Source organism: Loxodonta africana, chromosome 4 (assembly GCF_030014295.1).
Source record: "Loxodonta africana isolate mLoxAfr1 chromosome 4, mLoxAfr1.hap2, whole genome shotgun sequence".
NCBI lineage: Eukaryota > Metazoa > Chordata > Mammalia > Proboscidea > Elephantidae > Loxodonta > Loxodonta africana.
Genome location: NC_087345.1, coordinates 163,797,568 through 163,823,252, shown reverse-complemented (window position 1 = coordinate 163,823,252; position 25,685 = coordinate 163,797,568). Strand labels below are relative to the sequence as shown.

The window sequence follows — 25,685 nt, the reverse complement described above, 5'->3', positions numbered from 1 at the left end:
GAGGTGGCAGTCTGCATCTGTAAAGATTACAGCTTTGGAAACTCTATGGGGGTAGTTCTACTTTGTCCACTAGGGTTGCTATGAGTCAGAATTCACTCGAGGGCAATAGGTAATCTTTAGAGGAGCAAATCACCAGTTCTTTCTTCCGCAGAGCCGTTAGGTGGATTCGAACCACCAACCTTTTGGTTAGCAGCCAAGCGATTAACTGTTGTGCTACCTAAAACCCAAAACCAAACCCACTGTTGTCAAGCTGATTCTGACTCATAGTGACCCTGTAGGACAGAGCAGAACCGCCCTGTAGGGTTTTCAAGTCCGTAAATTTTTACAGAAGCAGACTGCCACATCTTTCTCTTTCGGTGTGACTGGTGGGTTAGAACCACTGACCTTTTGGTTAGCAACCAAGCAATTAAGCACTGCGTCACCAGGGCTCCTTATATACAGATACTGGCTGCTATCGAGTAGATTTGGACTTATATTACTGCTACTACAGACTATTTCATCCTGTATCTATTACTATTCTTCCCCTGCCCCCATGGCATATCTTTCTCCCTTTTCCTACTGTTGCTTCCCCTGGCGTTTCTGTACAAGTCACTGTTAGTGTCTATCCAATAGCCTGTGCCTTCCTACCCCCAACCCTCAATTTTTTCTTTGCTGGCAGAGCCTGCCTCCCACCATAGAGGCTGAAGATGCCAGATCCTCACTCTCTTAGCCTGAACCAATCCTCGTCAATAGGACCTGAATGGAAGCATCTATGAAAGGTTTTCCTCTAGAATAAACAGACACACACAGGAGGAAACACCACCTCTACTTTGCTAGACACAGTCATGTCTGCAAATGACATCTGGAACCCCTACATCCATCTTGCAATTATAAGGGCAGAAATCGCCAACATACTGAGAATGGCTGAGTACAAAAATGAAAAACAGCTGGGTCCTCAATGATACTGTTGAGCTGCACAACCAACCTTGGGCCTGCCCTGACTGAACTTTGCGTCATGTAAAATAAAAAGCATCCTCATTGCTGAAGACACCTGTCGATAGTCTGTGACTTACAGCCAAAAACATCCTGGTATAATTCTTTCCTCTCTCAGGTTTGATCTAGGTACATATTTTCCTCTCTTCTTAACTCTGTGAGTGGTGATTAAGTGTGACTATGTCCTAGAAATCTGGCTAGATCTTGGGGAATTAGAATGAAGTAAAATACTGTTCTGTCCTAAAAGACACTACTCAGGGTGAATATAGAACAAATCATTACAAACAGAAAGCAGAGGCAGGAGTAAAGTTTGTGGAGTGTTCAGGAAAAATGTATACCGGAGTGTCGTTTTAGAAAGTGCATTCTGCATTACTTCCTTCCTCCTTTTTTCTTTTTTTCCTGTACTTTTCTACTCTAAAAAAGTGTCCATCAACAGATGAATGAACAAAATGTGGTACCTACTTAAAATGGAATATTGTTCAGCCATAAAGGGAAATGAAGTCCTGATACATGCTATGACAGTATGAAAACATGTTGACTGAAATAAGTCAGACATGAAAAAGACAAATATCGTATGAACCCACTTACATGAAGTACCTAGAATACGCAAATGCATAGAGGCAAAAGTAGATTAGTGGTTACGAGGGGCTGGAAGGAGGGAGGAATGGGGAGTTACTGTTTAATGGGTACTGAGTTTCTGTTTAGGGTGATGAAAATGTTTTAGAAATATATAATGGTGATGATTGCACAGTATTTTAATTGTAATTAATTTCAGTGAATCCTCAACTTTTTTGAAAATATATCTTCTATTATGCAGTAACATGAGACATAAACATATACTGTTAGATAACAAGCAAGATTAAAAAATAGTTATAACCATGTTTAAAAATGGAAAGAAAAAGGCTATCGATACAACATACTGATGGGGTTAGACTGGGCTGGTGGTACTACTGGTGATATATTTTTCTTTTCTATTTGCCAGATTTTTTTCAATGTGATTATGTATTTTTTGAAAAGAAATATAAACAAGTTTTCTATCCATACATATAGCTACTGCTAGAGCTAACTATACTAACATTATTATCGTACAGAAAAAAAAAATTAAATTTTAACTTATTCCTCAGAATAGCAGCAAGTTTCTTATTAAAAAAAAAAAGTGGGAATGTCCATCTCCTTTAAACAAAATATTAGGAAAGAGGGTATAATTATTCTTATTAAAAAAGTTACTAATACATATTAGAAACATGTTACTAATATGTATTAGAAACATTATCCATTTACTTTTTTGCATTTTCCCTGCTGATTTAACTCATGCTCTTATTATTTTTTTTCTTATTATAGGTAAGTTACAATATTACATTTTTTTTAATGTTAGGAGTTATCATTTTTAATCATGTTTAGACTGCAAATTGTCAGAGGGACTAGAATTAACCAACGGCACTTATTTACAAATAATAATTAAAGCTGTTTATTGCATACAAATTTGATGGTCAGCTGTTTTCAGTAAAGGAATAACTACTTCTATTCTGCCTCATGAACAGCTCACTGATGAGTAAAGGAACTGAGGCAGCCTCCTCTGTGGGACCGTGACAACTGGGGAAAAAACCAACCTCATCACATTTCTCTTCTGCCTCTCTCAGTTTTTCCACGATTCTTTCTGGTAACATTTATGAGCCTTATGTGCATACAATTCTTTGAGTATTAATACCAAAACAAAGAAAGAAATCTTTGCTGTTGAGTCAATTCCAACTCATAGTGACCCTACTGGACAGAGCAGAACTGTCCCACAGGGTTTCCAAGGCTGCAAATCTTTACAGAAGCAGACTGTCGCAGCTTTCTCCTGCTGAGCTGCTGGTTGATTCGAACCACCGACCTTTCAGTTAGCAGCCAAGCACTTTAACCACTGCAACACCAGGGTTCCTTTTTTAATATTAGTAATGTGAAAATTTTTGATAAGTCTTTGCTTTTCACACAGTTGCCTTTTCTTAAGAATTTCATTTTATGCTGTCCTTGGGACCTAGGCTTTTGGGGGTTTTTGCCTAATAAAATAAAGGCTGAACTTGTTTTGATCTCTAACAGATATGAAATGCTAGAATATAAGTGGATCTAAGACCACTAAAATAATAAAAAATGGCCCAGTACAACTTTAATTGTAAAACATAAAGGGAACAGAAGTAAAAGGGAGAAGTTTTACGATCAACATTCATAAAATTCGTACTATCTAAAGTTGGATGAAGGAGCCCTGGCAGTGCAACAGTTAAGCACATGGCTGCTAACAGAAAGGTCAGTGGTTCAAACCCACCAGCTGCTCTATGGGAGAAAAGACCTGGCAGTCTGCTCCTGTAAAGATTTATTTCAGTCCTGGAACCCTGTGGGGCAGTTCTACTCTGTCCTCAGGGTTGTTACAAGTCAGAATCAACTCAACAGCACACAGCAGCAAAGCTGGATAAATGGAACATCAGAAGTGACTTTATGTTGACTAGAAGGGAAGTTTTTTTTTTTTTTAGAAGGGAAGAGGGCAGATAGGAATGCACACTGGTATAGAATGAGCATGGCTGTTACAGGTTGTGTTGTTAGGTGCTGTCGAGTTGGTTCTGACTCATAGCTACCTCATGCACAACAGAACAAAACACTGCCCCGACCTGCACCATCCTCACAATCGTTGTTATGCTTGAGCCCATTATTGCAGCCGCTCTGTCAATCCATCTCATTGAGGGTTCTCCTTTTTTTCGCTGACCCTCTACTTTACCAAGCATGATGTTCTTCTCCAGGGACTGATCCCTCCTGACAACATGTCCAAAGTAAGGGAGACGAAGTCTCACTATCCTTACTCCTAAGGAGCATTCATGTTGTACTTCTTCCAAGACAGATTTGTTCATTCTTCTGGCAGTCCATGGTATATTCAATATTCTTCTCTAAGACCATAAACTAGGCAAATCAGGTAAAAGCAATTATGCTTTAATAGAGCTCACAATGACCTCAACTCCTCTTCTTAGTTATAGTCTGGCTAGTTGTTTGTTGGCACACAACAACAATGGCTATTGTTTACATCAGGGGTGGCAAACTCAAATGCCCACAGGAGGCAGGCGAATAATTGAAATTAGTGAAGCTAGAGGATGTAAGGAAAACAAGGAGTAGGGGAGCAGTTATTTAGCTTCAGCCCAGTGTTGCAATATATAGCCCTACTGTTGTCAGGTCTTTTGATTTTTCAAGAGAAGCTAGAAATCTGATTTTTAATGTGAAATCAGTGAGTTTTTAAACGTTGGTAACACTTTTTTTTTTTTAAGAACAGGGTGTGAGACAACATAGTGCAGGCCAAATAAAACACATCCATCTGTGGGCCAGGTACAGCTTGCAACCACCATTTTACAACCTCCAGCTTAAACCTTATACCTTCTAAAACAACCTATGGGGGACTTTCTGGATATTGAAAGGTGCTGTTCTACCTTTCCTGCTTGAAGTCATGTTTTGGGGTCATAAGGGAAGAACCACTGTGGACTATATAAGAGAATTCAAAGGAGATTATCAAGAATTTGATGAAAACCTAAAAATTGGCCTGCAGAAAGGGATTAATCTAAACTTGGGACACTCAACTAATCTTTCTGCTCATAATGGAAATGTAAGGAGAGAGGAGTCTTGAGCAAAATTAAAATAAGTGATCCATCGTGAGAAATAACAAAAGGGACTTAAAATGAAGAGGCTCTCCAAAAAGAGAAAAGAGAAAAAAATTTTTAAATGTGTATTTAGCGCACTAATTAAAAAGTAATTAGGCAAATCAAAATCTTCTGAAACTAATTTCTTTTAACATCATTGCTTTTTATTTTTTCAAACACTGCTTTTAACTCACTGTTTCTAGGACCTACAAAAGTTTTGTTTCGTTAAAAAGGAAAAGAAAGTCGTGAATCAATCGTTCTTTGCACTTAGGTCACTTTATTTGTCAGTTTCAAGATGGGCTGGTTTTTGCATCTGGGCTTAGAAATACACAGCTGTATACTTCAAAACTTTTGTGAGATAAAGCAGGCTAAAATATCTATTTAAAATTTGGCTACCACTTGCAATATGGATTTTATGTTAACAATAACCAGTCATCCCATTCTACCAAATTTTTCATGGTGACACAAATGGCTAAGTGCTCGGCTGCTAACCAAAAGGTTGGCAGTGTGAACCTACCCAGTAAGCTCAATGGGAGAAGAGACCTTGCAATCTACTTCTGTAAATATTACAGCCAAGAAACCCCCATCAGGTGGTTCTGCTCTGTCACACGGGGTCGCTATGAGTTGATGGCACCAAACAACAACATGGTGCTGTTTTTGCCAAAGATGGTATTTACTGGCCATACTCCTGTACGACTTCAGTAATGTCACTTCCAAAGTAAGAGAAATTTGTTTCGGTTTTGGTCTAACCCAGCTGTTTACAATTGGTTTAGTTATTTACTGCCTTGTAACAAATCACCCCAAATTTAGCAGCTTAAAACAACAAACATTTATTATCTTATGGTTTCTGTGGTCAGGAGACTGGGAGCAGCTTAACTGGGTGACTCAGGCTCTGAGTCTCTCACAAGGCTGCAATCAAGGTGTCAGTGGGTATGCAGTCATCTGAAGCTTGACTGAGTGCAGAGGAACTGCTTCCAAGGACACTAATGGGTCTGTTGGAAGGAGGCTTCAGTTTCTCACCATGTGGGCCTCTCCACAGGCTGCTCATGACATGGCTTCCCCCAAAGTGAGTGATCCAAAAGACAGAATCCGAGACAACAGCTTTATTCTTCTACGACTTAAGCTCAAAAGTGATATACCATAATTTCTGCTAATTTTTGGTGCAATGTTGGAGGGGACTACACAAGGAGGTGAATGATAGGTGGCAGACATCATTGGGGAACCTCACAGAGACTAACTACCACAAAAATCTTTGTTCTTCACCAACACATCTGAGAGAGGCAACATCATTCCATAGGTAACAATGACTCAGTTTAGCAATAATTTTGAGAGATTGACGTCTACAATTGCAAGTGGGAGTAAGAAAATTGTGGAGAGGTGGTTTGCATATTATTTTGAGAAAAAAAAAAAAAACTCATAGGTGATCTTTATTTATCCATCCCCAAAATGTCATTTTTCCTGCTCTTATCACTTCCACCATGCTTCTCTCTACCCAATCTTCAGAGCCATTAGTCTAACCTCAAAGCATGGGTTAAATGTTCAAGACTTTAAGAGTTAACATACATAAATACATTTGCTTTGAAGGCTAAATAATTCTGGCTCCTCTAAAAAGTCAAATGAGTCAAATAAATCATTTGTCTTAGGCTAGGTTCTCTAGAGAAACAAAACCAGTGAAACATATATATAAAGAGAGAGAAAGATTTCTCTCAAGGAAATGACTCATGCAGTTGTAGAGGCTGGCAAGTCCACGGGTCAGATGTCAGGCTGGAGGCTTCTCCTGACTCATGTAACTGCAGGAGCTGACGAACCCAAAATTGGCAGGTCAGACAGCAGGCCGCTGGCTCACAGGCTGTGAAGGCTGACAAATCACAGATCGGCAGGTAAGATGGCAGACTGCTGGCTCACAGGCTGTGAAGGCCAATGAATCCCAAGACCAGGAGATAAGAGAGCAGGCTGCTGGCTCACAGGCTGCAGAGGCTGATGAATCCCAAGATCGGCAGTCAATGTGGCAGGCAGCTGGCTCAAGTCCCAAGAACCAGAAGTCAGGTGATGACAATCCAGGTACAGGATCCAGAGCAAGCAAGTGAGCTTTGCCAGAAGATCCACATAGATATTGGATGCAGGCCACACCCTCGAGGAAACTCCCCTTACAACTGATAGTCTGATCACATCAAATCACTTCATGGAGGATGACTACAGTATTACATAACTGCCAAATTACATCACTACATAATTGCCAAACCACTGAGAATCATGGCCAGCCAAGCTGACACACAACCTTAACCGTCACACCAATGATGTGGAGTTAATGGACCTTCGTAAGAAATTATAATCAGCTGGGATGGATGTACAGCTCTCACATGGCTAACGTATAAAAAGCAGCTTCAAAACATGATAAGGAAATGCCAAGAAGTGGAGATCACAGAAAAAGAAGATAGAAAAAGATAAAGATAGGTTTAAAAACACACACATAATTTAGCTTTTTACTTAGAAATGTTTAACAGCTGAAAAGATGAATAGCCAATGCTATAGAAAGGGACTGCAGTGCCCTTGTAATAAAAATAAATAAATAAAAATAAAAAATTACTTGGAATCAGATCTTTACAAAATATACTTTTTGTAACTAGACTTTTTTTCATTTTTTTCTACTTACTTCATATGCTATTGCAACCACAGATATGGCTTCAATCTACCTACAATTTTGTACTCTGCTTTTTTAAAAAGCGAGAGAAAATACCTTGAGATTCGCTCCAGTAAAGATTACAGCCCAGGAAACTCTATGGGACAGTTCTACTCTGTCCTTTAGGGTCACTATGAGTTGGAATCAACTCACTGGCAACAGGTTTGGTTTTTGGTTTGGTGACAGAATGATAATTTTTTTTTAATTCTTGAGTTTAAGAAATTGTTTTCCTCCTTTTGTCACTTCAAGGCTCTACACAAAACAGAAAAGAATCAGGCTGGCCAGTTTTGCCTTGACTCCTTCCTTACCCTAATCTACTAAATGTTTCTGTAGTATCCAAATCAGCTAATCTCTATTTCTACACAGAGTAAGCACTGCTCATCTCTGCCTGCAAGCAATATCATCTCCTAACCACTATGGAGCTGAAATGGAGATTTCCCATTTGTTTTAGACCATAAGGACATAAATCAGGTCTATAAAAGAAAGAACATTCACACATGTGGAAATCCACCATCGTGCATTGAAAACAAAGGTATCTGGAAAGATTTCAATACTACCAGCAGCTTAAAAAAAGAATGAAGTCTCATACACTTTTCTGTTCACACATAAAAAGGAACAATCTTGGAAAAGTTTGGAGTAATTTCCAAGCAGTTCTACCATAAATTGCTGTGTGACCCAGAATAAATCTTTTAACCTCTCTACTTCAGTTTCTTCATCCATAATATGATAATCAGTAATTTTAAAATACTTTTAGAATACTTAATCAAAAGTATTCCTCTTTTCCAGGCTTGAGAACAGCCAACGTTTACTACCAAAACAGCATGTTTTTGGCTAAAGCTCCCAAAGGCTTACAATTTGTTTTTGAGCCCAAATGTGGAAGACCATTCACACAAAAAGCTTAATGTGATTCATCTATATCCTTCTTCACATTTTCAGCAGAGCTGTAGCTCTTACTTCAGTCCTGCCTACTCTAACTGCTGCCATACTCTTTAAAGAAGTGTACTGGAAATGCTCCTCTATAAAGCTTCTGTGTCTATAAACAGTAACAAGATATGAGAGAAGCTGCCCAGGTGGGAGCATGGAAAGGGAGGGATGGAATGGTTATCTATGGGTACCTGCCTGAAAGTGTTTCTATACAGTTGTCCCACAATGTTCTCTTACACCACACTTTGAAATTCCTTACAATCTCTGCCATGAAGTCCCCCATCATAGAAAAAACTTACTAAATGTGTTCATGCAGTATCCCCATAATAACCAGCTTCTGATTTAAAACATTGCCTTAGTTTTCTCAATCAACATGCACTTAATAATAGTCTCAAGGTGAACCTAGTTGGAAAACCAAAATCAAAATATTAAGGAAATAATTTTAATATATTAATTCTGAATCATTCTAAGCATGAAAAGTTTTCTTTCTCCACTTATATTGTTTTATTTCTTTTTTGTCTCTAATGCTGTCAACATTTTAAGAGCTAAATTAAGATCTGCCCCATAGAGTTTTCAAGGAGTGCCTGGTAGACTCAAACTGCCAACCTTTTGGTTAGCAGCCCAATGCTTAACCACTGTACCACCAGGGCTCTACAAATGTAGAAGGTGCACGTTATTTATATAAAAATATGGTAATCTACAATTTTGTCTTTTATAACACTACAATCACTTTTCTATGTTACCATATAGAGTTCATAATTACCTTTTTAATTTGTTAAATGAGGTGCATTAAGTACACTACCACAATTTAACCATGAAATTCCTGTCAAATATTTGAGGTTTTCTTTGCTATGACAAATAATGCTACAATAATATTTTCATGAATATAGCTTCTTCATTCTCTAGCATTCTTTCCTTAGGATGAATTTTCAAAGTAGGCTTTTTAGAGTAAGTATGAATTCTTTCATGACTTAGTTTTACCAACCTGCTTTCCACAAGTTTGCACAATTTGTAGTTCCTCTACTAAGGTGCATAAATGTCATCTCCAACCTCCAGTATTAATACTAATAAATAAATACTAATACCTTACATTTATTAAGTGTTTACCATGTGTCAAGCACTAGGCTAAGTGCTGTATATACTATCTCATCATCCTCACAACAAATCTCTGAAGCAGCAACTATTAGATACCCTCTTTTGCATAGGAGGAAGGTTGAGAAAGTTTACAAGATATATCCAAGGTCACACAGCAAATAAGTGATAAAACTTGGACTCAAACTCAGATCTTGTCTAATGCAACAGTGCTCTTAACTACTTGGCTGTATTGTTGCTTTACTCTTATTTTTTCCCCAAATAATAATAGTTGGCAAAAGATATCTTTATCAATGCATTAGTATGCAGTTCACTGATTAATAGCAAAGTTGACTGTTTTTATATGTTGGTTAAAAAACCATATTTTCTCTGGAGTGGAAAGGGAAAGGAGAAGACTCCTGACAATGCCGGGATTGCAACCAATGTCACAAAACCTTTTGTGTATAAATTTTTAAATGAGAAACTAATTTGTGCTGTAAAATTTCACCTAAAGGACAATAAAATTTTTTAAAAAAGGAAAATTTTCTTGCGTTATTTGTTCATATTATTAGCATCGTCCATAAAGTGGTAGGAGCAATTTCTTTCTTTTTCTCTCTCTTATTCCCGGCTCCTTTCAAATTTCTCTTTTGCTAAGATAAAGACTGAAATATATAGGGTTTTTTGTGACTATGTGAGCCAAACAAGTTGGCCATCATTCAAAACTTATCTCTCTCATGTACAAAAATATCATTAAAATCCCATCTATGCTTCAACCAGTAAGCGAACCTGAATTTACCTAATAAATCTAAACTTTAATAATTCTATTGAAAAATATGCTGTTACCTGCATTATGTCTTGCAATATATCCAAGAGCCCAGGCTGCAGCCTCCTTGACTCCAGGGTCAAAATCTTCCAAGCATATCACCAGTGTATCCAGTGCTCCACAATCAACAATTGCCTGAGCTAGTTGAGGAGAATGTTTACCAACTGCTCGCAACACAAAAGCAGCTGCTTTCTTGTAAAAGCGCTACAACAGTAAAATAGACAAAATTCAAAGTGAATTGGGCGTTTATATAATCAAAACTTAAAATGGACCAAAAGCAACATAAAAATGATATTAATATGAATTAAATGAAAACTCAACAGCTTTTAAATAAAAAAGATGAAAACACCTTGCAAAATCATTTTGATTATTTGATAGTCCCCTATTACTTTTGTTCAGTAACAGGAGAACAATGAAAGTTTTAAATTACCTTTCAAATGTTTTACCCTGAAATATGCATTTGTAAATTGTATACGTAAAATGTAAATATTATACTTTCCACAAATTCATAAAATAATGAGATAATTTTATGTATCTGCATCACCCTGAGAGGTATTCGTTCAGCCCATGGGAGCTCTGAGATGGTTAGCATGTGCAACTAAGCTCCCTGTCAACTGCCGAATCCGTTTCCTTTACTCGCTGTGAGTCTCTAAGCATGGTGGACCTTTCACTTCAACGAATCTTTCTGGTGTCCCAAGTTATCCTGAAGTAACCACCATGTTCCAGAGGCACTTACTAATCATCAAATAAACATCGAGGCAAAACATTCACGATAACGTTTTAAAATTTTTCCTCACAAATACATTAACCAAACAATGGGATATAAATTATAATTTATCCCTTATTAGAAATGCTTTTTTTCTAAAAAAGTAAAGACAAATTCAATGTGAATTTTAAACACTGCTTTATATTTATGTTTTCTTTATAAATTTTTTCTGATTAAGGAATGATAAATTGTAACTGAAACATAAAACTAACATTTCTGTTATCCCCCCCCCAAAACACTCACCTGTTGTTTTATGTTAGCATAATGACACCGTAATGGCCTCTTAACTCTTCCTTTTATTAACAGAACCCAATTAATCACCTGTTTTAGACTCTGAGTTTCTGTTTCTTTACAGTGACTACTGAAAAGTGACTATATGACTACAACACCTGTCTTGAAAGCATTCTATTAGGCTAAAATATTAAGACACAATAAAAATTAGAGGAAAGAGGGAAAACACATGAAGTATATTTTTAGCACATAAAATACCTCAAGAAATAGTACATTAATAATTTAAGAAATACATTAGTACTGATTTACTCTATTTTCTATATTTTTTAAACGTTAATACATTAACATATAAAAGGTAAAATATATGTTGATTATAAAAATTTTAAGATATTAAAATGTTTGGTATAAAGTTTAATTTTACGTATCAGTAATTTATTGTACTAAATTTATTTACTGTAAAAATTAAGGTAGAGCTTTAAAATAGCTTTCCACTGATTATTTTCTTACAAGTGTGTAAGACAATGGTGATACATTCTTTGTCAGTACATAGCTAATTTGACTTCTCATATTACAGAATGTTCAAATTCACAATATACATGGCATAAGTGGTCACTACTAACTGCAGTGCCTATAATTTGCTTTCTCATTTCATTCCCCCTTTTCCTAATTTCTGCTTCTCCAGATTCCTAACTCTCTTCTCTCCCATTCTTCACCAAAAGAAACGTCTTCAAAAAAAAAGAAGCAAAACCAGAGGACTCTGTACGTCATAAAGAGGTTCACCGCTCCTGTGAAAAATGACTACAGGACTGGTAGGTGGAAGAAGACAGAAGCTTGTGAATAACGTTTCACAGTCTCACTTCCTCCTTACTTTTGTCCCCTAGTACTTTTTTTTTTGGTCTCTTTTCAACTAATGGTCATTCATTCACTCAGAAATCTTCTACTAAGAACCTTCTATATGGGGATACCAAAACACATCTGCCCTCAAAGGAAGGGGCTAAGAGTCCTTGAAAGAAGGAATATCCATAAGAAAAATAAGCTTTTTCTAAGTCCTTATAGAGCAGAAATGGTCATTAGTAAATGACTCTCCAACTTACAAATTAAGGCAAATCTCTGCACAAACAGGAATTTTTTATTTTTAATTGTGGTAACATGTACATTCACTGTTATACAAAATACCACCCTATCTAGGTCCCAGAAGGAAACTCCAAGCCTGTTAAGCGGTCGCTCCCCATTTTCCTCTTGCCCCAGCACCTGAAAACCACTTATCTGCTCTCTGTCACTGTGGATTTGCATATCCTGTATATTTCATATAAATGGAATCATTCGATATGTAACCTTTTGTGTCTGGCATCTCTCACTTAGCATACTGTTTTCAAGGTTCATCCATGCTGTAACATCTATCAGTACCTCATTCCTAACTGTTGTTGTTGTTAGTCACCATCGAATCAATTCCGACTCATGGTGGCCCCACAGGCGCAAGGTAGAACTATTCCACACGGTTTTCAAGTCTGTAACTTTTGGAAGCAGTTTGCCAGGCCTGTCTTCCTGGGCACTACTGGGTGGGTTCAAACTGCCAGCCTCTTAGCAAGTAGTCAAGTGCTTAACCATCTGCACCACCCAGGGGCTCCCATTTTGACTGAGTAACATTCCATTGTGTATATACATCATATTTTATTTCTCCATTCATCAGTGGATGGACATCTGGCTTGTTTCCACCTTTTGGCTATTGTGAATAGTGCTGCTACGAACATCTGTATACAAACTGTGGCCATCTGTATACAAACACTTGTGTTCATGTTTTTGTTTAAACTCCTGTTTTCAGGGGTTCATACCTAGGGTATCTACCTAAGGTATATGGGTATATACCTAGGAGTGGAACTGCTGTGGCAAATGGTAATTGTATGTTCAACTTAATGAGGGATTGCAAAACTATTTTCCACAGTGGAGGCACCATTTTAAATTCCCACCAGCACGTGTAAGCATTCCAATTTCTCCACATCTTCACCAACACTTGTTATTTACCACTTTTATTATGGCCATCCTAGCAGGTGTGGTTTTCATTTGCATTTCCCTGATGAGTAATGGCATTGAACATCTTTTCATGTGCCTGTTGCCCATCTGTATGTCTTCTTTGAAGAAATGTCTATTTGAGTCCTTTGCCCATTTTTAAATTGGGCTGTTTCTCTTTTTGTTACACAAATAGGAATTGAATCTTAAAGATATGCCAAGAAAAGTATATCCCTAGGTTATGATAAACTAGCAGAGTGGAATGAACAGCCCAAGAAGGTCCTTAACTATTGTGGAAATCAAACAGGTGGTGCTGAACAAGCATACAAAATGGCATCAGACAGGAGGGGGAGAAAAATAGAGTACTCTCAGATGATCCTTAAAAGGGCTGGCACGCTTGTATGCTTGGTTTAAGAACAGTGCTCTATCCAACTTGCCATTACACACATTCTCTTCGTCCTTTTGGTTTCTTCTCTCCTCCTTTCTTCAACGCTGCCCCTTACTGTTTCCATTAAGGACTGCTGTAAGCAACTTTTTTATTTTCGCAGGACCCCCAGACACCCTAAGATTAATCTTACAACTTTGTTTAAAACTCTGATATACAGAAATTCTGGTTTATCTATAATCTTTAAAACTAATTTTAAATAAATAAAATGTTTATTTTAAATAAATATTAATTTTAAGAAGTTATACATAAACACAATCAAATCTTTTTTTCTCATATTAACAGTAATGGAGAAAAACTGCACCATCAACCCCAAAGCAAAATACCCTAAAGATATTAATTATTATGCACAGTTCAGAGAACTGAAGGTTATGTTAATACTCTCATAGTTCTAATACATACAAGTATGGAACTATATCCAAACTATCAATTTTTTAAAATCTAAAACAAAAAAAGTAACTTTGTAAAAAAATTCTTACATTCTGTTCTGCCAGTGAATAAACAAGCTGTGGAAGAATATCACCCTTCACAACTGCTTCTGCTAGGTCATCATTATAATTAGCCAGTCTCCCAAGAGCCAAAGCTGCAGTCTGTTGAATTGTTGGGACCACATCCAGAAGAAGAGGCCTCAGCAAAGACATTACACCTGAGTTAAATTATGAATGAACAGAAATCAGCAAAATAATGAAAAAGCAAACACACAATTCAGTGTCTACAGAGAAAAGAAAATTAAGGGAAAAAATAAAAATTAAAAACAAAAGACAGTTGCCGATGAGCCAACTCTAACTCACGGTGACCCCATGTATGTCAAAGCAGAACTGTACCCCAACTGTACCCCACAGGATCTTCAATAGCTGATTTTTCAAAATTAGATCATTAGGCCTTTCTTCCAAGGCACCTCTGAGTAGACTCAAACTTCCAACTTTTCAGTTAACAGCCAAGCGTGTTACACCCCCCAGGGGCTCCCTGTATTCACTAAAAATGGGATAACTGGAAGCATCTATCTGGCCAAGACATTGACTGCTATAACCTGTAATTAACAAAGATGCAGTACTGCATGGAAATAACAAACGCTCTGCAGGTAGAGAAGAATTCAAATCCTTGATTCAGCATGTATTAAGTTATGTGACATGATAGTGTTATCACGAGAAATGCAGAAAAGGTTGTAAAGCTTATAGTATAGTGCCTACCACATGGCTAGTGTTCAAAAAAAAAAAAAGCTAGGTTTTTATCTCAGCCTTTGCAAATCCTATATTTCAAGGTTCAGTTCAGGTCCTATCTTTTTTTTTTTTATATAATTTTTTTTGTGCTTTAAGTGAAAGTTTACAAATCAAGTCTGTCTCTCACACAAAAACCCATATACACCTTGCAACACACTCCCAATTACTCTCCCCCTAATGAGACAGGCTGCTCTCTCTCTCCACTCTCTCTTTTTGTGTCCATTTCGCCAGCTTCTAACCCCCTCCACTCTCTCATCTCCCTTCCAGGCAGGAGATGCCAATATAGTTGCAAGTGTCCACCTGATCAAAGAAGTTCACTCCTCATCAGCATCCCTCTTCAACCCACTGTCCAGTCCAATCCATATCTGAAGAGTTGGCTTTGGGAATGGTTCCCATCCTGGGCCAACAGAAGGTCTGGGGGCCATGACCACCGGGGTCCTTCTAGTCTCAGTCAGACCATTAAGTCTGGTCTTATAAGAATTTGGGGTCTGCATTCCACTGCTCTCCTGCTCCCTAAGGGGTTCTCTGTTGTGTTCCCTGTCAGGGCAGTCATCGGTTGTAGCTCGGCACCACCTAGTTCTTCTGGTCTCAGGATGATGTAGTATCTGGCTCATGTGGCCCTTTCTGTCTCTTGGGCTCATAATCACCTTGTGTCCTTGGTGTTCTTCATTTTCCACTGATCCAGGTAGGCTGAAACCAACTGATGCATCTTAGATGGCTGCTTGCTAGCGTTTAAGACCCCAGACGCCACTCTTCAAAGTGGGATGCAGAATGTTTTCTTAATAGATTTTATTACGCCAATTGGCTTAGATGTCCCCTGAAACCATGGTCCCCAGACCCCTGCCCCTGCTACGCTGGCCTTCGAAGCATTCAGTTTATTCAGGAAACTGCTCTGCTTTTGGTTTAGTCCAATTGTGCTGACCTCCCCCGTATTGTGAACTGTCTTTCCCTTCACCTAAAGTAGTTCTTATTTATTATCTACTTAGTGAATGCCTCTCTCCCACCCTCCCTCCCCCCTCTCGTAACCACAAAAGAATGTGTTCTCCTCAGTTTATACTATTTCTCAAGTTCTTATAATAGTGGTCTTATACAATATTTGTCCTTTTGCAACTGACTAATTTCACTCAGCATAATGCCTTCCACGTTCCTCCATGTTATGAAATGTTTCACAGATTCCTCACTGTTCTTTATCGATCTGTAGTATTCCATTCTGTGAATATACCATAATTTATTTATCCATTCATCCACTGATGGGCACCTTGGTTGCTTCCATCTTTTTGCTATTGTAAACAGTGCTGCAATAAACATGGGTGTGCATATATCTGTTCGTGTAAAGGCTCTTATTTCTCTAGGATATATTCTGAGGAGTGGGATTGCTGAAGTGTATGGTGGTTCTATTTCTAGCTTTTTAAGGAAGCACCAAATCAATTTCCAAAGTGGTTGTACCATTTTACATTCCCACCAGCAGTGTATAAGTGTTCCCAACCTTTCACAGCCTCTCCAACATTTACTATTTTGTGTTTTTTGGATTAATGCCAGCCTTGTTGGAGTGAGATGAAATCTCATTGTAGCTTTGATTTGCATTTCTCTAATGGCTAATGATCGTGAACATTTCCTTATACATCTGTTAGCTACCTGAATGTCTTCTTTAGTGAAGTCTCTATTCATATCTTTTGCCCATTGTTTAATTGGGTTATTTGTCTTTTTGTAGTTGAGTTTTTGCAGTATTATGTAGATTTTAGAGATCAGGCACTGATCAGAAATGTCATAGCTAAAAACTTTTTCTCAGTCTGTAGGTAGTCTTTTCACTCTTTTGGTGGAGTCTTTGGATGAGCATAGGTGTTTGATTTTTAGGAGCTCCCAGTTATCTAGTTTTTCTTCTGCACTCTTTATAATGTTTTATATACTGTTTATGCCATGTACTAGGGCTCCTAACGTTGTCCCTATTTTTTCTTCCATGATCTTTACCATTTTAGATTTTATATTTAGGTCTTTGATACATTTTGAGTTAGCTTTTGGGCATGGAGTGAGGTATGGGTCTTATTTCATTTTTTTGCAGATGGATATCCAGTTATGCCAGCACCATTTGTTAAAAAGACTGTGTTTTCCCCATTTCACTGTTTTGGAGCCTTTGTCAAATATCAGCTGCTCATATGTGGATGGATTTATGTCTGGATTCTCAATTCTGTTCCATTGGTCCATGTATCTGTTGTTGTACCAGTACCAGGCTGTTTTGACTACTGTGGCGGTATAATAGGTTCTCAAATCATGTAAAGTAAGGCCTCCCACTTTGTTCTTCTTTTTCTGTAACACCTTATTTATCCGGGGCCTCTTTCCCTTCCATATGAAGCTGGTGATTTGTTTCTCCATCTCATTAAAGAATGTCATTGGGATTTGGACCAGAATTGCATTAAATGTATAGATCGCTTTTGGTAGAATAGACATTTTCACAATGTTAAGCCTTCCTATCAGGTTCTATCTTCTTAATGAAGTCTTCCCCAGTGACTTCAGTTTGGTCTTTCCTTTGATTGCAACTATAATTACAGTTTATTACAGAAATTTTAATAGGATCTATATCAGCAAAGGAGCTAAGAAAGCCATTTGGCTAGAGTATCACATTCATGTAAGCTGCAAATACAGACATTATCTCCAAATAAATGAGTTCCTTGAGATAATGACGTATATCTTACTACTAGCTCTCAAATATTCATCTCAGAGCTGAATAGACAGTAGGTGCATCACCACCACCACAGCCTTCAGTATGGATCACACCTCAACAAAAACAAAAATCCTCACAACTGAACCAATAAGCAACATCATGATAAACAGAGAACAGACTGAAGTTGTCAAGGATTTCATTTTGCTTGGATCCACAATCAACACCCATGGAAGCAACAACCAGGAAATGAAAAGACATATTGCACTGGGCAAATCTCCTGCGAAAGACCTTTAAAGACTTTAAAGTTTGAAAAGCAAAGATGTCACCTCAAAGACTAAGGTGCGCCCAACCCAAGCCATGGTATTTTCAATCACATCATACGCACGCAAAAGCTGGACAACAAATAAGGAAGACTGAAGAAGAACTGATGCCTTTGAATTGTGTTGGCGAAGAATATTGGATATACATTGACTGTCAAAAGAATGAAAAAATCTGTCTGGGAAGAAGTACAAACAGAATGCTCCTTAGAAGCAAGGACAGAGAGACTACATCTTACCTACTTTGGGCATGTTATCAGGATGGATCAGTCCCTAGAGAAGGACATCATGCTCGCTAATGCAGAGGGTCAGGGAAAAAGAGGAAGACCCTCAACGAGATGGACTGGCACAGTGGCTGCAGCAATGGGCTCAAGCATAGCAATGACTGTGAGCATGGTACAAGACCGGGCAGTGTTTCATTCTGTGGTACATAGGGTCACCATGAGTCAGAACCGAGTCGACGGCACCGAACAACAATAACAACAACACATCATCATCATAACAGCAACAATAATTAAAGTAGCTTATATTTATTATACCAAGAATTTTTCTAGGAATTTTTTAAAAATATTAATTCATTTAACCCTCATAGCAAACCTATGAAGTAGGCCCTGTTATCTCTGTTTTACAGATAAAGAAATTGAGGCTGAGAAAGGTAAATTGTTAAACAACTAGTAAATAGTGCAGCCAGGTAGTAATGTAGACATTCTTTATTGACAATTGTTAAATAATGTGTACTGAAACATTGGTGAGGTGGAGAAAGGAAGACAAATAATAATTACATTTTGGTCATTTCAATGAATACTCCAACTATTTATACTAGCTTTGCCTTACTATAAAATCTGCAAGATAGTGGACTGCTACTTCTGTTTTACTGATGGCGTTTTAGCCTAAGGTTACAAGCAAGGTAACAACAGAAACTGAACTGGAACAAAATATTCTTGACTTTCTAAACTTACTTTACACCAGGCTATTCAACTTGAATAAGGAACCCTCGTGGCACAGTGATTAAGCGCTTGGCTGCTAACATAAAGGTCAGCGGTTCAAACTCACCAGCCCCTCCACGGAAGAAAGATGTGGCAGTCTGATTCCGTAAAGATTTACAGCCCTAGAAACCCTATGGAGCAGTTGTACTCTGTCTTACAGAATCACTATGAGTTGGAATTGACTTGATGGCAACAGGTTTGGTATTCAACTTGATGTTGTTACATCTTTTCTTTAAAAACAAACGCCGGTGATACATAAAAACAAGTATTACCAATGTCCTTTTATAAATGTTATATCCAGAAATGTTTAAAATAGAATAAAAAGAAAACATTTACATTTAAGATTAGATCAAAATAAGATAAACAGCATTACCAAATAACACAAGCAGGAAACAATGATGCTTATCACAGATCATTTAATGATGTGAGCTGTGGCTTTCATACCTTCCGATTTCAATTAGTCTTTATAACATTTTTATGTCTAAGTTAGCTTGGTTAGATCATCTTACATAAGGCCACAGTTGCAAGTCTGAAACCCAATCAGGCTGCTTAATTAACTTTGCTCAGTTTTACAGGCAAGTAGCACTCATGCTTAGGTCCCAGCCTAAACAATTGTGTGGATAGTTCATGTTAAACCAATTAACATGTCTATGTTTGTGCGTTTATTTATAGTATTATCTGCACTTTTTTAACATGGATAATTTCAATTTTAATATGGATAAGTATCTCACAACAAAAAGTTCAAACCACAGAATAAGGTATTAGAATGACGACTGCCAAATGCTCCAAAACCAACCAAACCAAACCCACTGCCGTCAAGTCGATTCCGACTCATAACGACCCTATGAGCCAAATGTTAAGACAGGTTATTTCTGGAAAGTTGGATTTAAAACAATTTGATCTCTTCTTTGTAGTTTGCTTTGGTAGTTGATATTTTTTATAATGAATATGTATAATATTAAGTAAAACAGTAGTCATTACTCTAAAAGCAAAGCCGAATTTGTTAACATACCTAAAGTTTCATAATAAATGCATTAAGCCAAAAAAACATAAAGTGTAAGTATGCTTAAGGTAGTTGAAAAAGAATCACAATTATTTCATGTTTGTTATTTTTTTCCTGATCTTTTTGGGTTTTTTTGTTCCTCACTTGACATATTTATGTGAAGGCAGTAGCTTATTATCTTTTGAAATATAACTGGGAAATCAATCCACACCGGGCTATTCAATGAGATATTTTCAGTTAGATTCCAAGAACTGTGAACCTTTACTTAAGAATTGAAACAATGGATTAATCTATCTGGATATATAATATTTAATTATATTATTATTAGCTACATTATTTAGCTAATCTACCAAAAATGTCCCAATTTTGGAAGATTTCCATTTACAATTTTAGCAGTAAAATATTTTGGCCCCTGGCTCTCTCCCAAAAAGGTACTTCACTTGTTTATATACTCAAAGGTGTTTTCTGCTTTATATACTTCCCGCTTCATTTTTCTATGGCATTTGGCCCATGAAATATAAGGCCAGTAAAATCACTCACAATTTCTTTTCCTTCTACTCCAGTACCCAACACCAAAGCTAGGCTTCTGCGTGGATGTGCCTGCACTAACATACTTTTCCTATATTCCTTAGTTCAAATAATATCACAGTGAGAATTCTGGAACATTTAAAAATCTCTAACCCTATAAAAGTAAAAGCTAAAGTGTCAATTTGAAATATCTTTGTTTGAATAAAGTCATTTTCATTGGAGAACAAAATAAATTATCATAAATACTGCCCCAAATTCCTATTTCTTGAATTGCCACTTAATGCTTCATAATCATCAGTTCCCAGCTGTTTCTCTTTCATTAAAGAGACATGTTTTTACCTCTTACACAGATTAGCCATGGAGACTTTGCTATTCAATTATAGGCTTGTCCTAAAAATACGGAGCCCTGCTGGTGCGGTGGTTAAAGCAATTGACAGCTAACCAAAAGGTTGGCTGTTCACCACCAGTGGCTCCAAGGGAGAAAGGTGTGGCAGTCTGCTTCCATAGAGATTTATAGCCTTGGAAACCCTGTGGAGTCACTATGAGTTGGAATCGACTCGATGGCAGTAGTTTGGTTTGGTCCTAAAAATACACATAAAAATCCAAGAGGACATGAAAGAGAAAAAGAAGGGGAAGAAGCATACATAACATATAAAACAAAATTTTCCCTACCTGCCTGCCCATTAGGAATCCAGAGATCCATGGTGAGTGAATGCCCAAATAGTTAGAGTCCATAAATTACAGCAGTTTGAATAGCTACTACAATATCCAACAAACAAGGCCACTAGTGAGGAGTGATGACCTTATTGAGCTCTCCACTAAAGGACCCAGCATGTACTATCTAATACTATACCCAATATTAAAAATAATTAATATATTATTCCCTAATACCTAGAAAAAGGAGCCCTGGTGGCACAATGGTTAAGCACTCAGCTGCTAAATGAAATGTCAGCAGTTTGAACCCACTAGCCTTCTCTGTGGGAGAAAAATGTAGCAATCTGTTTCCATAAAGATTATAGCCTTACATAAACAGTATACGAAACATTACCAACAATGCAGAAGAGAAACTAGATAACTGGGAGCTCCTAAAAATCAAACACCTATGCTCATCCAAAGACTTCACCAAAAGAGTAAAAAGGTTACCTACAGGCTGGGAAAAAGTTTTTAGCTATGACATTTCCAATCAGAGTTCTGATCTCCAAAATCTACATGATACTGCAAAAACTCAACTACAAAAAGACAAACAACCCAATTAAAAAATGGGCAAAAGATATGAATACAGACTTCACTAAAGAAGACATTCAGGTAGCTAACAGATACATAAGGAAATGCTCACGATCATTAGCCATTAGAGAAATGCAAATCAAAACTACAATGAGATTTCATCTCACTCCAACAAGGCTGGCATTAATGCAAAAAACACAAAATAATAAATGTTGGAGAGGTTGTGGAGAGATTGGAACACTTATACACTGCTGGTGGGAATGTAAAATGGTACAACCACTTTGGAAATCGATTTGGTGCTTCCTTAAAAAGCTAGAAATAGAACTACCATACGATCCAGCAATCCCACTCCTTGCAATATATCCTAGAGAAATAAGAGCCTGTACACAAACAGATATATGCACACCCATGTTCACTGCAGCACTTTTTACAATAGTAAAAAGATGGAAGCAGCCAAGGTGCCCAACAACGGATGAATGGATAAATAAATTATGGTGTATTCACACAATGGAATACTATGCATCACTAAAGAACAGTGATTAAACCATGAATCATTTCATAACATGGAGAAATATGGAAGACATTATGCTGAGTGAAATTAGTCAGTTGCAAATGGACAAATATTGTATAAGACCACTATTAAAAGAACTCGAGAAATAGTTTAAACAGAGAAGAAAATATTCTTTGATGGATACGAGAGGTGGGAGAGAGGGAAGGAAGGAGAGGGGTTTTCACTAATTAGATAGTAGTTAAGAACTATTATAGGTGAACCAAAACCAAACCAAACCCAGTGCCGTCGAGTCGATTCCGACTCATAGCGACCCCATAGGACAGAGTAGAACTGCCCCATAGAGTTTCCAAGGAGCACCTGGCGGATTTGAACTGCCGACCCTTTGGTTAACAGCCATAGCACTTAACCACTACACCACCAGGGTTTCCATTATAGGTGAAGGGAAAGACAATAGGCAATACAGGAAAGGTCAGCACAACTGGATTAAACCAAAAGCAAAGTGGTTTCCTGAATAAACTAAACGCTTTGAAGGCCAGCGTGGCAGAGGCGGGGGGTTGGAAACCATGGTTGCAGGCGACACCTAACTCAATTGGCATAATAAAATCTATTAAAAAATCATTCTGCATCCCACTTTGGAGTGTGGTGTCTGGGGTCTTAAATGCTAGCAAGTGGCCATCTAAGATGCATCAATTGGTCTCAACCTACCTGGAACAAAGGAGAATGAAGAACAACAAAGACACAAGGTAATTATGAGCCCAAGAGACAGAAAGGGCCACATAAACCAGAGACTACATCAGCCCGAGACCAGAAGAACAGCTATAACCAATGACTGCCCTGACAGGGAACACAACAGAGAACCCCTGAGGCAGCAGGAGAGCAGTGGGATGCAGACCTCAAATTCTCATAAAAAGACCAGACTTAATGGTCTGACTGAGACTAGAAGGACCCCAGTGGTCATGGTCCCAGACCTTCTGTTAGCCCAAGAAAGGAACCATTCCCAAAGCCAACTTTCCAGACAGGAATTGGACTGGACAATGGGATAGAAAATGATACTGGTGAAGAATGAGCTTCTTGGATCAAGTAGACACATAAGACTATGTTGGCATCTCCTGTCCGGAGGGGAGATGAGAGGGCAGAGGGGGTTAGAAGCTGGCCCAATGGACACGAAAAGAGAAAGCAGAGGGAAAGAGGGTGCTGTCTCATTAGGGGGAGAGCAATTAGGAGTATATAGCAAGGTGTATATAAATTTTTGTATGAGAGACTGACTTGATTTATAAACTTTCACTTAAAGCACAATAAAAATTAAAAAAAAAAAAGAAAAGATTATAGCCTTAGAAACCCTATCAGTTCTACCCTGTCCTATAGTTTGCTATGTATGACTCAGAATCAACTCAATGGCAATGGGTTTGCTGAGTTCAGAATACCTAGAAAACAATTAACTCTTTCTATAAAAGCTGATTAAAAGATGTGAAATATTTTGAAATTTGACTTAAAGGATAAATCTTTATGATGTCCTCCTCCCTAACTTATAGCTTTGAGTTCCTTTTCTATTTTTCTTATTCCAGTGCCATATTAGAGACATTGCTTCTAATACTTACAGTGTAATTCAATTACATGAAAAAATAAATAATCTTGCTAATACTGTCCATAGTCATTCATTCAAAAAACAGATCAGGGTTTTACCAAGTGGCAAGCAACAGGAATACATGCATTAAGGCAGCTCTAATTCTCAAGAAACTAATAATCTAGAAGAAAAAACAAAAAAAATAATCTAGCAGAGGAGATTAGAAAATAGCCACAACTCTTTCCTTTAATTCCTTATACAATGTAGGCCAAATTACTTTTTGCATGCCATTGGCATATATAAATCACCAGGAAGAAAAATGTAAAACATTCGCAATAGAAAAAAATTCATTCATTTTCATATTACCAAAACCAAACCCATTGCCATCGAGTCAATTTCAACTCATAGTGACCCTATAGAACAAAGCAGAACTGCCCCATAGGGTTTCCAAGGCTGTAATCTTTATAGAAGCAGACTACTGTATCTTTCTCCTGAAGAGCAGACTGGTGGGTTTGAACAACCGACCTTTTGGTTAGCAGCTAATTGCTTTAACCACTGCACCACCACAGCTCCTTATTCTCATATTACATGTATATAATTTATTACCTCTATCTACTGTGTTTTATACAGATACTTAACATCTCAACTTTGTTCCTTCAGAAACAAGTACTACAAGCTGGGACTCTATCCATCTGAGTCATAGGAAAGACTTCTAGTTGCCAGTTACCTCTTAACTTGTTTTTTTTTAACTCTTAAAGTGATTTCTACTACATGATGTTATGGAATGAAATAACAAATACTATAGAATAATTCATCCACCATTCATTCCAAAAATATCTATTCAGACTATACAACGTATATCCATGTTGTGGCAACATAACTGGACTTCGTGTCTGTTTATGGCTGAGTAATATTCCCTAATACATAGATACCACATTTTGTTGATTCATTCATCTGTAGAGGGAAAGAGGAAGTCATTGTTCAGGGAACACTAAGTTTCTGATAAGGGTGATAGAAAAATTTGGCAACACTGGTGATGGTGTACAACATAATGAATGTAATTAATGTCACCGAATTGCACACATAAAAAATGTTGAAATAGCAAATATTTTGTTATACATATTTTTACCACAATAAAAAAGTAGACAAAGGGCCTGAATAGATATTTCTCCAAAGAAGATATACAAAATGGAGAATAAGCACATGAAACAATGCTCAACATCATCAGTCATTAGGGAAATGCAAATTAAAACCACAATGAGATACCCATTCATACCCACTAGGATGACTATTGTAAAAATGTATATATTTAAAAATGAAAAAAGAAACAGAAGATGACAAGTATTGTCAAGGGTGTAGAGAAACTGGAGCTCTTATGCACTGCTAGTGGGAATGCAAGATGGTACAGATGCTGTAGAAAACAGTTTGGCAGTTCCTCAGGAAGTTAAACATGGAATTATCATAAAAAAAAAAAAATACCACCCAGCAATTCCACCCCTACGTATATACCCCAAAAGCTTGAAAGCAAGGACTCAGATACTTGTACACCAGTGTTCATTGCAGTATTATTCACAATAGCCAAAAGGCAGAATCAACCCAAGAGTCCGTCTACAGACAGCTGGGCAAACAAAATGCGGCATATATACAATGGAATAAAATGAAGTTCTGATACGTGCTACAATATGGATGAATCTTGAAAACATTATGCTAAGTGAAATAAGTTAGACACAAAAAGACAAATATTGTATGATCCCACTTATATGGAACATCTAGAATAGGCAAGTGCGTGGAGTCAAGTAATCTAGAGCTTCCCATGGCCTGAGGAGGAGGGGAAATGGTGAGTTATTGCATAATGGGTACTGTGCTTCTGTTTAGGGTCATAATGTTGTGAATGTAATTAGTCACTGACTTGTACACTCGAAAATGGTTAAAATGGTAAATTTTATGTCATACATATTTTACCACAATAATTTTTTTTTTTTAAAGACTATACTAGTTTTGAAAATACAATGGTCCTTGACCTCAAGGAGCTTATAAAGGGGTGCGAGAGAAACAATAGCAACATACTACCATGTGTGCAACTTCCAAAAAAGTCAGGGGG

At 37.4% G+C, this 25,685-nt stretch overlaps 1 protein-coding gene and 1 long non-coding RNA gene across 5 annotated transcripts in view; one reads left to right on the top strand and one right to left on the bottom strand.

Annotated features, from left to right (window-relative positions):
- LOC111750850 (uncharacterized) overlaps nt 1–12,581 on the top strand; it is a 64,078-nt gene extending 51,497 nt beyond the window's left edge. Inside the window, exon 5 of one of the 2 annotated variants that reach the window (XR_010321959.1) lies at nt 11,840–12,581. This is a non-coding gene — a long non-coding RNA (uncharacterized LOC111750850). Of the gene's footprint in view, nt 1–658; nt 2,455–11,839 lie in introns of those variants that run through there. The other variant, XR_002785891.2, reaches the window with a different exon arrangement.
- SPAG6 (sperm associated antigen 6) overlaps nt 1–25,685 on the bottom strand; it is a 68,430-nt gene that overhangs the window by 31,962 nt on the left and 10,783 nt on the right. For all 3 annotated transcript variants that reach the window (XM_003410552.4, XM_023548866.2, XM_023548865.2), the window contains 2 exons: nt 14,052–14,218; nt 10,144–10,327 (listed from right to left, as the gene is read on the bottom strand). In XM_003410552.4, coding sequence (XP_003410600.1) covers nt 10,144–10,327; nt 14,052–14,218 — 351 coding nt within the window. The remainder of the gene's footprint in view (nt 1–10,143; nt 10,328–14,051; nt 14,219–25,685) is intronic.